This window comes from Oreochromis niloticus, unplaced genomic scaffold (assembly GCF_001858045.2).
Source record: "Oreochromis niloticus isolate F11D_XX unplaced genomic scaffold, O_niloticus_UMD_NMBU tig00002675_pilon, whole genome shotgun sequence".
In the NCBI taxonomy this organism is placed as follows: Eukaryota; Metazoa; Chordata; class Actinopteri; order Cichliformes; family Cichlidae; genus Oreochromis; species Oreochromis niloticus.
Genome location: NW_020327700.1, coordinates 9,060 through 21,811, shown reverse-complemented (window position 1 = coordinate 21,811; position 12,752 = coordinate 9,060). Strand labels below are relative to the sequence as shown.

The following is a 12,752-nucleotide window of genomic DNA, read 5'->3' as shown; positions in this document are numbered from 1 at the left end:
AAAAAGACGGTTAGTGACTTCCCAAACTATTTCTCCATGCACTTCATTCCCACGCATTTCTCCTGACCATATGCAGATACCTGGGATGTGGGTGCCATCGTATTTGATATCCATCTCATGCAGACCGGCCTCTGTGGGAGCGTACTTGTCAGCAACTGTGCCATCGTTGTTGTCTGTGATGTCAAGCTTAGCAACTTTGCCTGATGCCATTCGGACCTCACCTAAAGCAGAGGACAAAAACAATGACACACACACATCATTATGATCAAACTATCTGTTTATTAAGTAGACTTGTTACCTGTGACCTCTCCTTTCTGGATGGTGAATGGAATCACCAGGTCAAATGGTCTCAGACTTGCCACATCCAGCCAGATCATTCCCATTGGTCGGTCTGTTGCCTGAGAGACACGCAAGTGCACACGTCAGATCACAGGTTGTTAAGAGATTGTGGCAACAGTTCTGGTTACAGCGACAACATGTCACAGACTAAATGAACACAGGAAATTAATACAGGACCGGTAACATCAGAAGGCTGTGGCTTCTTAACATTATGCAGCTCTGCTGAACTGTCCATGTGTTTCAGGCATCCCGTTTTTGACATGGAGAGAGAGAATGAGAGAACGCACCCTCTCAGTGATGAAACACCTGCAATGAGAGACAGCAGACAATGATGCAGTCTGATGAAAGGAGACCATGTGTGCTATAGATGACAAAGGGACAACAGGGAGAAGCTGAACAAAAACTGAAGCTGAGAAGGCCGAGAGACCGGAGGCTGAGGTTTTAGATACCCAGGGCTGTTGGGGCATTTGGCTCTGTTGCATGAGCTGGTCTGACGGAGCTCCTTCCAGTACTTGGAGGGTGTAGGCAGGGATGATGGAGGGAATTGAGAGAGGGAAAAAGATAAGGCATTGGAGCGGATTAAAACGGCGTCAAAGTGATATAGCGAAACGGCTGCAGCCATCAGGACCAATCACAAAGCCTCTGTAGGGGAATGGATCTGTGCTCCAGGGCACTCGTAAATCCTGTAACCTCAGCAGTTACTGTACTGAGGAGCAACGTAAACACTCTTCATTATCAAGTTCGACTTGTAATGCGCGCCATTTCTACATCAACTGCCTATTCATCTGAAAATGTGTTCTTATACAGACCCCACTCCTTTATACCGTCTTACTGACACTCCACTGAGAAATGAGAACTTTCCTTAAATGCACTTTAAAAGTACTTCATCAGTACTAAATGGCTGAAAATAAAAACAATTAAAAATGAAGCCAGTACAGCTGTGACAAACAATGTGATTCCTCCAAGAGTCATTCTCATATAAGCTCCCATGTCCACCTTTACAGCAGGAAAAAAAGCTGTTTTTGGACAGCATGGGCAGTTTCCTGCTTTCACAGCAACACAACATATGTGACTTTATTGGCTTTAACAAAGATATTCAATCAGGGCTTTGGCATCTGGGACTGCTTATGCATTTACTTCAGTCGGTGGCATCTGTCACTCTTATTAGCACTCACTTAAATTGCTTATGTAGAATTTGAGAAAAGCTTATCTTGGGTCTTGCCCACGTCCTATCTACTCGAGTTATCTCGCCCATAGGTGCTTCATGTCGTTGACTTGACGCAGCTTAAGACTCATCATAAGACACTACTGCTTCTCTAACTCGAGGGTCATTCTTGACAACTGTACTCTGCCTGTTTGCGATTGTTTTGACTGAGACTGAAAACTCAGTTTTATTCATGAAAGTTGCCAAAACAGCATGTAGGCACGTAGGATTAAATGCAGCTCACTCACTGCGACTTGGAATGGACTGCTAGGGATGTGCTCCCCTCCAAAGCGAACGCAGATCACATACTCACCAGGCTGTGGCGCTTGAGAAGTGGATGTAGCTGTGGGTAATGAGAAAAGATGAAAAGAACAATTGATAACTTTTTCGTTACGTCTGATCTGTGTGAAGTTCATAGCCAGTGCTCTGACACAGAGCCATCAACCTCTGAACGCTTAAAAAGCACCAGTGTATCCAGAAAACACATTACATGTCGTGATAAATGCCCTGCCCAAGTGCCCCTCTCCCCACTGCCTTTCAGCGGCAGGCAGCAGCAAACAGATTGTCAGAGGAGGCCCAGATGATGATCAAGTTTAACATTGTCTACAATATTGCCAAAGAGTGCCAAAGCACTTTAAGCACAAGCACTATTTCAGTAACTTATCTTTCCTGTAGAACTGTGCTCCAAATAAAGAACTTTGTGTCGACAAGCTTGTTAGTTAATCATTTACAAATCAATATTGTCTGTATGACAGCAATTAAAATAAAGTGAAACATGTAAAACAGTGGGGTTAAGCGATGCGATGAAAAATTTGGGTGCACCTAACTTTTGTGCTGGTGCACCTAAGAAAAAAAGTTAATCCATACAATCTTAGTATATTTATCACTAGTTTTCAATGTTAAAATTCAAATATTCAAGCAAGTCAATATTCAAGAAAATGCACGTAAATAAATTAATATTAGTTGTAGTTGGCTTTAAACTTTGGGGTACCGCCTCTCTACTCATTGGCTCCTTTGCCTCCAACAGCACGGTATCCACCAATTTGGTTCATACCTGAGATATTACAGATTATAAAGTCACATCTACCTTTTTATGCAATTCCCTTCTCACATATACATTGAAACAGAGAAGGTAGGACTGACTAACAACCACAAGAGCTTTCTGAGACTGATTATATACTGATTTTGAGTATAAACACTAGCAAAATGCAAGTTTTGCTGCAGCAGATGTCATTGACTGCTTCAGGGCTTGCTCCCAGCAGCTGGACGGTGTCCTGGAGTAAAGAACTACATATCTAGCTGTTGTGACAGTATCTCCAGTGACAGGTCAGTTCATGTCTACATACTCACTGGCTAAGTTATGGTAGTGAAGGCTCACTGACTCTGTCTTCCACTACTCTCAGACACTGTGTCATATTTTCAGAGGAGCCCAACAAACCACAGATCACTGAGCTGTCCTAACAAATCTCCAGCAATGATGCGACACGTAGGAAGACTGAGTTATAAAGACATGGCAATATTTCAACAAGGTCTTGAATTATGAGGCCCCGTCATATCTTAAACACATTAAGGTACCACATCCCGGTACAGCTCTTCACTCTCAGACTAGCTCTTTCTAAAAGTAGAATGGGAGGCAGAGCCTTCAGCTTTCAGGGCTCTGCTCTGAACCAGCTCCCAGTCTGGATTCAGGAGACAGACACCCTCTGTACTTTCAACATTACACTTACAACTTTCCTATTTGATAAAGCATATAGTCAGCCTTGGATCAGGTGACCCTGAACCCTCCCTTAGTTACACTGCAGTAAACCTCTTGTGTGGTTACTTTAGTTACCATTTATGTCTTTATAGTGAGGGTTAATAGTTACTTCCAACCATTTATTTCGTCTTCTATCACTTATTCATCTTCGAGAATGGAGATGTGCATGGCCCGGGAGTCCCTCTGCAAATCTCAACTCTTTGTTACAAACAGTTTTATAAAAGCAACCCCCCATTGTAAACCCCATATGGTGTGTCATTAACCTAAGACACTGCGTGTGTGTGTGCCTTCCTGCTGGTCATAAAAGGGTCATCTCCTCTACACTCTGAATCTAATATAACCACCACTACAGTCTACAGCTGATATTCCACTGGCCCTTAGACAGACCTATTACCTCGGTCTTCAGTGTCATCGTCCTCTATTCCAATGCCCTCTGCCAGTTCTTTCTGTTTGCGGTAATTCAGCAGGAATTGGCGAATGCTGAGGTCTTCCTGGTCACCGGAGCTTGATTGGAGCTGGCAGACGTACTGGTCCTGCTACAATTGGAAGGAAACCACCTCGCTAAAGGAAAAACAAGACAACAATATCAAAATAGGTTTGATTACAATAAAATAAGTCAGTTAATCAAAATCAGTGTGACACAGACGCTGATGTTTTTGAGAAGAGCCCATTAGTGACATTTAATTCCATATTTTTACCGTGAGGGCTTGTAAAACTGCAAAAACTGCAAACACCTATAGGGCCGCTGTCTAAATATTATTATGAATATCAATTCTACAACAGAAAACGACTCAGCATTTAAACCATCACGATGTATTAAATGTTTCCAAAGATACTGATAATTTGATAACCAGCAAAGTTATTTCTCCTCAAAATGCGCCTGACTAAAAGTGGGATCAACCAGTACATAATATTCATCCTGCTACATTTAGAAAGTGGCAACAACAGTGTGTAAACATGAGTAACTCCACCGTGTGTCTATCCGGTCTTTAAGTGATGACGTGATGAATCCTACTTCTGGGCCCAAACTACTCTGCGTTTAATAAGGCTGTTGTGTTTTTAACATGTTTTAATGCTTTGTAACTTGTTCTATTTAATCTCAACAAGCCCCTTACAAAAAGTAAGTGATCACTGTCGGCCTCTCTCAGTTTTTATTACAACTATTCATTTTAAAGCTCAGTTTTTAAAACCTTACCATGTAACTACAGCCCAGGCAATGCAGCAGCACATTAATGACTAACCTCCTATGTGGATGGATTATCTCAGTTGTTCTCTTGACTGAAGTTTGGTCCGTTTACAGCATCCTGCCATGCCACTGCATTTGTCCCTAACCATCAGGAACCCTCACCTTAACTCTTATCCAGTGGAAAAAAAGTTCCCGTTCATCACTGCGTTAATGTTATGCTAACATAGCTGTTTCGCTAGTCACATAGCACATCACTATATACCAGCTAGCCAAACTTCAGTAACCCTACAAACATCACTGCTGCTTACTTTCCTGTCTTCATGTATGTCAGAAGTGATAGCAGAGCTGTGCCTTTTAATTTGTTTTAGAAATCCCTCAGTCAGAACCTGGTATATTATATTTAGATGGAAACTAGCGAGCTAACTCTCAGCTAGCTTCTAACTCCGTTACATTTCAGAAATTCTTTTTTCGTGGATGCCTGGGTGTTAAACTTCATTGTTACACCTGGTAGAGCAGCCACACTAATCCATAGCCATAAGGTTACCTTGAGTTAGGAAGATGATGATTGAATGTCCGAGTCCATAGGTTGAGGTGCAAGCACATTTCTCCCATTCTCCACAGAGGGCAGTGGCGCATAGGTGTGACGTCACTAACACTTAAGTTGCATTAGAGTTACACTTGTATGCGCCTTGAAGTAGGCACACATTGCCAGGAATGTGGTTGGAACGGCTGACTAGATAAGGCCTGGTGTCCAGCTAATGAAAAAGAGCCGAAAATGGGGTTGCGGCTGTGCACGGGTGTGCACTTTAAATGTAGCACTTGCTCTGTCTTTCCGTGGCCGCCCAAGTGGCTCGTGGGAAAGTGACAGGCCCTATGGCAGAGATTGAAGACAGGGGGCAGTGGTTCGAATCCCATGCGGACCATATGTTGGGGAAACATGTTGAAAAAAAAAAATCCCTGGCTCTGAAATTCACCTGCTACGCTTGCTTAGAAGCCTACAGGCGAGCCTATAGATGGGCTCTCTCTGCTTTTTTTTTTTTTAACCCCTGTCTCAAAATCTCTTTTCTGTCAATCAATATTGGTTGTTATGGTTGCTATGGACCGCCAAACACGCCACACATTGTGGCTTTCTCAATCTCTTCTTCATGTCCGAACAAACGCTCAATTTTGCCTTCATTAAAACAAATTATACATCAAAACGTAGGTACTTTTCTTGCCTTTCACAAAATGGCACTGTCATTATTGTAGGAATTGCCGTTTTCTCGCAAATGGCCTCGAAGCAACACAGTTGCTCCAAAGTCTATGGAGACTTGAGTGAAAATGACAGCTGAAATTCTGTAATGGAGGCGTTAAAATGATCTGAGGAGAAGTTTTTTTCTTTTATTTTAGTCTGACCCCAGTCCCATCTGCTAATATAGAGGAGGGGTTGTTCATGACCTATACTGCAGCCAGACACCAGGCAGCGATAGAGACGTTTGGGCTTCGTTTTTGGGGAGCTGGCATGTTTTCTACAGTATTGCTGCCCTCTGCTGTTGCAGTACCTCACAGTCAGTTCAGTCACGTGATGCGTTGTCGCCAAAATGTACAAATAAATGAGACTTTTCAAAGAAACTGATTGTAATAGTTTTTTCAATACATTCTTTGTCTGCTCTTGACCTTACAAACTACACCCATTATTATTTGATTAACATTATTTTTGGTAAAATAACCAAGGCAATGACAGGCATAAAGTCCAAAAAAACAAATATGAAGCATTTTAACAGAAAAGAAATGGCACTGAGAGCCAGATTAAACAGAGCAGGTCCTAAAGCTGTGTTTGGACAAACTCAATGGACAAAAACAATTCATCTTAAACAAAAATCTGCAGGGAGTGTCGGGGAGAGCAGCCCCACAACTACAATTCATCTCACACATCTGTCAGTCAGAGGCAACAGTATCGAACAGCAGTTCGAAAAAAAAAAGGAATGGTGTTGGTATTAAAATAAGAAGGTGTGTACAGAAAAGCCCTTAGGTTCACCTTTCAGAAGAACATGTGCAAAATACATCAAACTCTACATTTCATCTCTTTAAAAAAATAAACACAAAAAGTCAAAGCAGCGTTGGTCAGGTTTGATCCTACACTGATCGTGTATTCATTCTCAACCCTGCAGCCCACGCTTCCCAATGTCAAGAATATGGTCATTCATACCAGAGGTGTGGACTCGAGTCACATGACTTGGACTCGAGTTGGACTCGAGTCATTAATTTTATGACTTTAGACTTGACTTGAAAAAAGGTTGTAAGACTTGTGACTTGACTTGGACTTTTACACCAGTGACTTGGGACTTGAATTGGACTTGAACCTGTTTACTTGAAAAGACTTGATATTTTACCCAAATCTAAAATGTAACATACATATTATATAAAAAGTGCGGACCATTAATTCACTTTATTCATTCATTCATTCATTCTTACCACACTCCGTATGTATGTGAGCGTGGGCTGTAACACAGCCAATCAAATTAACCAGATTTGAAAAAACAAGAACAAAAACGCTCGAGCCAAAAATGCTTCCAAGAGTAATTTCTTTCGGGTACATAAACTACGAAGTAGTCAACAAAAAACGAAATGCAATATGCAAAACATGCAAGAGAATCACAGACGGAGATGGAACAACTTCCAACTTTGTCCGACATTTGAAGTTGCATAAAGAACGGTAGGTGCTTTTTTTTTTTTTTTTTGCTACGATGAAATAGCTGACTTAGCTAACTTCATCTTATTAGCAAATGTTCTTCGGGCTACGTAGATGATACTGTGTGGCTTTAACAGGTATGATATGTTTGTCATGCTATTTTAAATCCGGTCCTGCAAGCGCATCCAAGAATAACATGCAACTTGTTAGCTCAGAATTGTCGGTGAATGGTGAGCAGGGTCCGTTTCAGAAAGTGGGTTCTGTAGCTGTACTCAGTCTCTCTCCGTCTCCTCCCCATCATTAACCCCGTAGATTTAACCCAGTTTAGACTGACAAATATTTATTTTACCATCACATCACAATTCAAAATCACTGTGTTTAATTTGCAATTAGTGTATGGTCGTGTTTAACCTTTGCATGTCTGAGCCAGGGAAAAAAATTTTTTTTGGTTAGAAAATCTGGCCCACCTTAGTGTGTAATTGAGTAGTCCTGCTATACATGGCCTTTTTCTTCTGTCATTTATGTCAATACATCAAATAAAATACATTGATCTTATTTATTAGCTGTTGTTTATTTGCAAAGGTTATTCTCAACAGGGATGCTAGACAAAAACGGCGTTTTCTACAGACAGCCTAGCATACGCTCTCCACTTGCGAGTGAAAAAAGAAAAAGAAAAACACCCCTTCCCTATTGGTGTTAGAGTTTAGCATGTCAGCAAATCAAAAAAATGATAAGGCAACATGTGACATTTGGTTGTTTAGGGAGAAGGGGAAGTTTTTAGGAGTGACACCGCGACGGAAAGCGGGCGAGCGAAAGAAAGAGAGAGAGAGTTTTCATATGTGAGACATTAGTGACGTTTAGCGTGTTTGGAGGCTATAGTTAGTTTGTTGTGTAGTTATTGTTTTGTATTGTGTGTCGGTTAGACTGCTGAATTTCATATTTGATCTAAAAAAGCTGTCAAAGGCAGATTCCAGTGTAAACGCTGTCTCCACATAGAAAACTGGACTGTTGCACCTCCAGTTGTCAGACCTGCAGAGTTTAGGCCTGTGGTGTTCTCCTCTGTCTTATACTGAACACAAACTACATTTTTTGGACTGGCACAAATAATTTGTGTGCCTTCTTATTTGATGCAGCACACCTGATTGTTCTGTAAATAGATTTAAATGGTTATATAAAAAACGCCTGAGGCCTTGGCTGCATTTTTAGGTAAATAGTACCATATAACTTTGTTGTTTGCAAAACTTGTGCATAATTTTTAGAAATGTACAATTTCTATTTGCATTTCAAGTTATGAAAATGATTCGTTAAACATGTAAAAAAATATAACTTTTTTCTACTCGAATTCTGAATTTTTTGTCTGAATTTAGATCAACTGTGCTAATATAGTATACCAAAATGAAAAAAATAACTCAAATTTCAGATATTTGAGGTTGTGCTGTAAATAATGATACCAAACAAGGCAAGAAAAACATATTTTAAAAGTGAAATATAGAAGTAAAATCAAAAGTAGTCAAGAACGGCCAATTATACCCGGGACCCCAGAGGGTTAAAAAAAAGACTTGAAAGGACTTGAAATTCAAAGTTTCGGACTTGGGACTTGACTTGAAAGTTGTCTGTCTTGACTTGCGACTTGACTCTGACTTGCTTGACTTTACTTGAGACTTGACTTGTGACTTGAGGATAAAGACTTGGGACTTACTTGAGACTTGCAAAACAATGACTTGGTCCCACCTCTGATTCATACTAATAAGACCTTTAATAATAGTGCTAGTAAGTAATACTGCTGAGCGCTAATTAATGCGTCTCCATGCTGAGCCCACTCCTAACAGTAGAGGGCAGCAGAGTGATCACACCAGCTTAAAAGATGCGTCATATAGACTGGAGAAGCAGCAACACTGGCTGGTCTCAGATCAGAGGGCTTGATTTCCCAGCAGCTTCTTATCCAAAAATTCTCTTTGCTCTCAGGCACGTGAAGAAACAAAGAAAGGAAACTTTGGAGAAACCAAGCCCTCGTCTTACTTATGTATATGTATATATATATATTTATCAACACACCTCTGGTTTAATATAGATTACGTACAGAGCAACATTTGTGTTCATTACACACAAACAGATTGGGCCGTTTCCTCGTACACAGACATCAGAGGGTATTTGGTTGCCGACATCCACAGAACAGCTTTGGATCATTGCTAGTAAAAAATGACATTAGTGCAAATATAACCCCAAAAGAAAAAACACAAGGTAGAAAAAACACATTGGTTGCAAGGTTATAGCACACTGGGGACAAACACGTTCTGTGGTCAGAGTGGCAGCAAGGTCTACATATAAGTGTGCATCAGGACTTGGCATCCTAAAGTTATCAGTCTTTCACACTCGTTTCAAAGCATATTTCTTCCTGCCGTGCTTCATCTGCTAAATGCAGTAGCAAAAAGAAAGAGTGTGTTTTTGTGGGGAAAAAAGAAGCTGTGGCTCAGTTTGCTGGTATCAACAATTTATGGAGTAAACTGACTGACGAGCAGGAAAACGCTAATGGTCTTAGAAAATACAGGGTCTCTAATGAAAGGAGCTGATTGGCTCCTGCCATCAGCAACCAACAATGTGAATGATTGGTTGATCTGTGAGTGAGCTAAGCTTGCAACAGTAAGCACGAGTGAGAACCATAAACTAGAGCTAATGAGGCCAAAATCCGAGCTCCTTTTCGGCTCTGTGGACTAATTTATACCTCGTCTCTCCATCTTCCCCTTAGTCCATTTGCCAGCGTGTGACCTTAACAATAAAGTGCTTTAACAGTAATACAAAAGTTTGGCGATAGGAATAGAACAGTTTTTTTTTGCTGGGACCAGCCAAACAAGTCTGAATCAGATATTGAAGTAGTATAAAAGCAAAAGCTTGACACATGTAAGTTCTTCAATGTGAACCAAGAGTTCACACTGCACCCCTCAGCTAGGCCATACCATGTGTCCTCTGCTTAGCACCAGGCTTTAGGTCATGTGAATGTCAATAAACAACATTCAGTCTGCTAACGCTCAGTATTCACTAAATCACAACACTACTGACACCCAGCAGTGAAAAACAAAAAATGTGGAGAATTTCTAGACGTTATGAAATGTTAAGACTTTGTCACGGTATAAAATACAACCATCAGTAATCGATAGTCTGATCAATTTTTAGATAAATCGTGGCACCCAAACACTACGAAATATACAGCGGTGAAAGTTAAAGCTGTACAAACAAAGGCAGGAGCAACCATCGCCCTAAATGTCGGGCATCAAAAGGTAAGGGGTAAAAGCATGACTGTAGGGAGAAAAAAGAAAGAAAAAGCCGTGATGGAAATCCGATTTTCACATTTTCTGGACATGGTGTAAAATTCCCAATTCATTCTGAGATGAGATTAGTGCATCCTGTTTTTGTATTAAATTTGAATCCCTGTGAAAGAACATGTGGAAAACAACTGCACCTGTGATGAAATCACTGCTGGCATGGGTTACACCTATCATGGGATACGTTTCACTGCTCCAAGACAACTGCCTAACGAGTACTAACATTTTGTAAAGCTGCGATCATTGTCCTCTTTTTTTACATTTTTTAATGCCGAGTGATGAATTTCTGCTTAGAGATTGTTTTAGATCATTTGAAACATAACATGGATATGAAGTTGGACATGATGGGAGAGCCAACAGCAAACAGCTGGACAAGTAGAATAGGGGATTATTTAGATTGTGTAATTATATATGCATGTATGTATGTTGTGTGTGTGTTAAAATGGAGCTCAGGGGTTGAATGGAGGAGGAGGTGGAGGACGTGGAGGAGGTTCCACTGAATGGGGAGTTGGTGGGTTAGATTGTGATGATGGACCAGTAGAGTTTGCCTGGCTGTCCACAAGGAGACTGATTTTAGCTGAGGGGGGATTCGGGTTTAGCAGGGTTCGCCTCTGCTTAGGTCAGTACCTGTGAAGTTGGTTGGTGAAAGGTGGAGACAGAATGGCAGAGAGATGCAGGAGCGTCGGGTGTGTCTGATGTGTAAGAGGTAGAGAAAGAAGATGCAGAAGGGTGATCTGCAGGGGACTGGTGAGCACAGAATCAGTTGCAAGAGGAGAAGAAGAACAAGAGGAAGATGATAATGGAGGTTTGACGATGGGCAGGGAGCAGACATGCCAGTGGGGGAGGTGGAAGAGGAGGTTTCCCCTGCTGATGTGGCAGTTTCATTATCTCCCTCCTGCTTTACTGACGCTCCCTCTTTCCTGTCATCCAGTAGAGTGCCTTCTTCCTGTCCTGCAGGGTTCTGATTGGCTGCAGGTGTACCTCGGGTAGCTCCACGTTAGTTGGTGATTGGCTCTTGGTTGTGAACGACAGAGAGGGCATCAGACAGCCAGCGTGGAAGAAATGACTGCACGGAGTGAACACAGCACTGGTCATGTCCTGGAACAAATCAAATTTCACATTAGCCTAGCTTTTAAAGCCCCAGATTAAGTCTGGGTCATGCATCCTCTTTAGATAAACATAAAAACTGTTCATACCTGGAAGCAGATAGCACAGATGTCATTATACTGCTCCAGCTGTGTATTGCTAGCTGTAGGGAGGCTTTTTATCTTGTTACAGCATCTCTCCTGAGCAGGAAGCTCTGCCAGCCCAGCTGGGCTCTGAGCCAGACGTTATAGTACGAGTGGACCAAGATGATGGTGCTTCCCATCACACTCCACTCGCCAAATACAGTCTCTGATACACCATAGCACACCACGCACACCGCAACCTGGTGAGGTAACAAATCACTGACAGTGAGGCAGAGACAGTGCTGATGCATTACATGACAGTGTCTGTTTACAGTCAGAACTTAGCAAAGTGTGTGTGTGTGTGTGTGTGTGTGTGACACATAGCAGAAACTCCAGCAATCTGTAGCTCCCATTTACACAATATATGACTTCATCCATGTTCTACACTGGAGCTTTACGAAACTCCTCCACCATGAAGAGAACAACAGATCAACAGAGTGCCAAGCACCTGGCGGTAGAGTGTTTCAGAGTTATTATGGAATTAAAAAACAAGCAAATATACATGTTTAATTATTATTGGGCTGAACTGTTTGGGTAGAGCAAGTTTAAACTATTTAATTTAACGTTTTTGCACACTGCGATGCGGTTGTGTGTTACCTGGAGAGAGGTGAGGATTGAGGAGGAGATGATGATGAGAAGCCAGAAGTCCATGTGGAAGAACTGGCAGATCATATAAGCCATGTACGCTGGAAAGATCAGCAGGAAGAGACAGAGAGAAACTGCACGGAAGTGCTTCCACAAACTCCTACGGGACGGGCAGCAAAACCAGCATATGAGAAAGCAGGCAGGTTGATAGCAGGCTTTGCAAACACACTTTCAGTCAGATTGCAAACACACTTTCAGTCAGATTGATGTCAAAAGACAAACTGCCTGTTTAGGAATGAAGAAAGAAGGACAGTACACCGTAGTATTACTTAATTTATGATGTAGCATGAGTTGTACTGATGACCATAGATAATGAATTCTGTGATAATTAACTAACTGCCCATAGTTATTAATAGTTGTTTATGATCAGTAAAATAAAACAAACAGTGGGACACAGAGTTT

At 41.5% G+C, this 12,752-nt stretch overlaps 1 protein-coding gene across 3 annotated transcripts; it reads right to left on the bottom strand.

Annotated features, from left to right (window-relative positions):
* Positions 1-11,740: 11,740 nt before the first annotated feature.
* Positions 11,741-12,519, bottom strand: LOC112845060 (RING finger protein 145-like). Of its 3 annotated transcripts, XR_003217859.1 has the most exons (3): positions 12,303-12,519; positions 12,063-12,153; positions 11,741-11,905 (listed from the first exon to the last, which is right to left on the bottom strand). XR_003217859.1 is itself a non-coding variant. In XM_025904611.1 (2 exons), exons 1-2 carry the CDS (start codon positions 12,384-12,386, stop codon positions 11,741-11,743), a joined length of 249 nt encoding a protein of 82 aa, XP_025760396.1. In that variant the 5' UTR covers positions 12,387-12,519. The 3 variants fall into 3 exon arrangements, 1 of the variants encoding a protein (XP_025760396.1); XM_025904611.1 differs by lacking the exon at positions 12,063-12,153; XR_003217858.1 differs by lacking the exon at positions 11,741-11,905 and having other exon boundaries at positions 11,986-12,153.
* Positions 12,520-12,752: the final 233 nt, after the last annotated feature.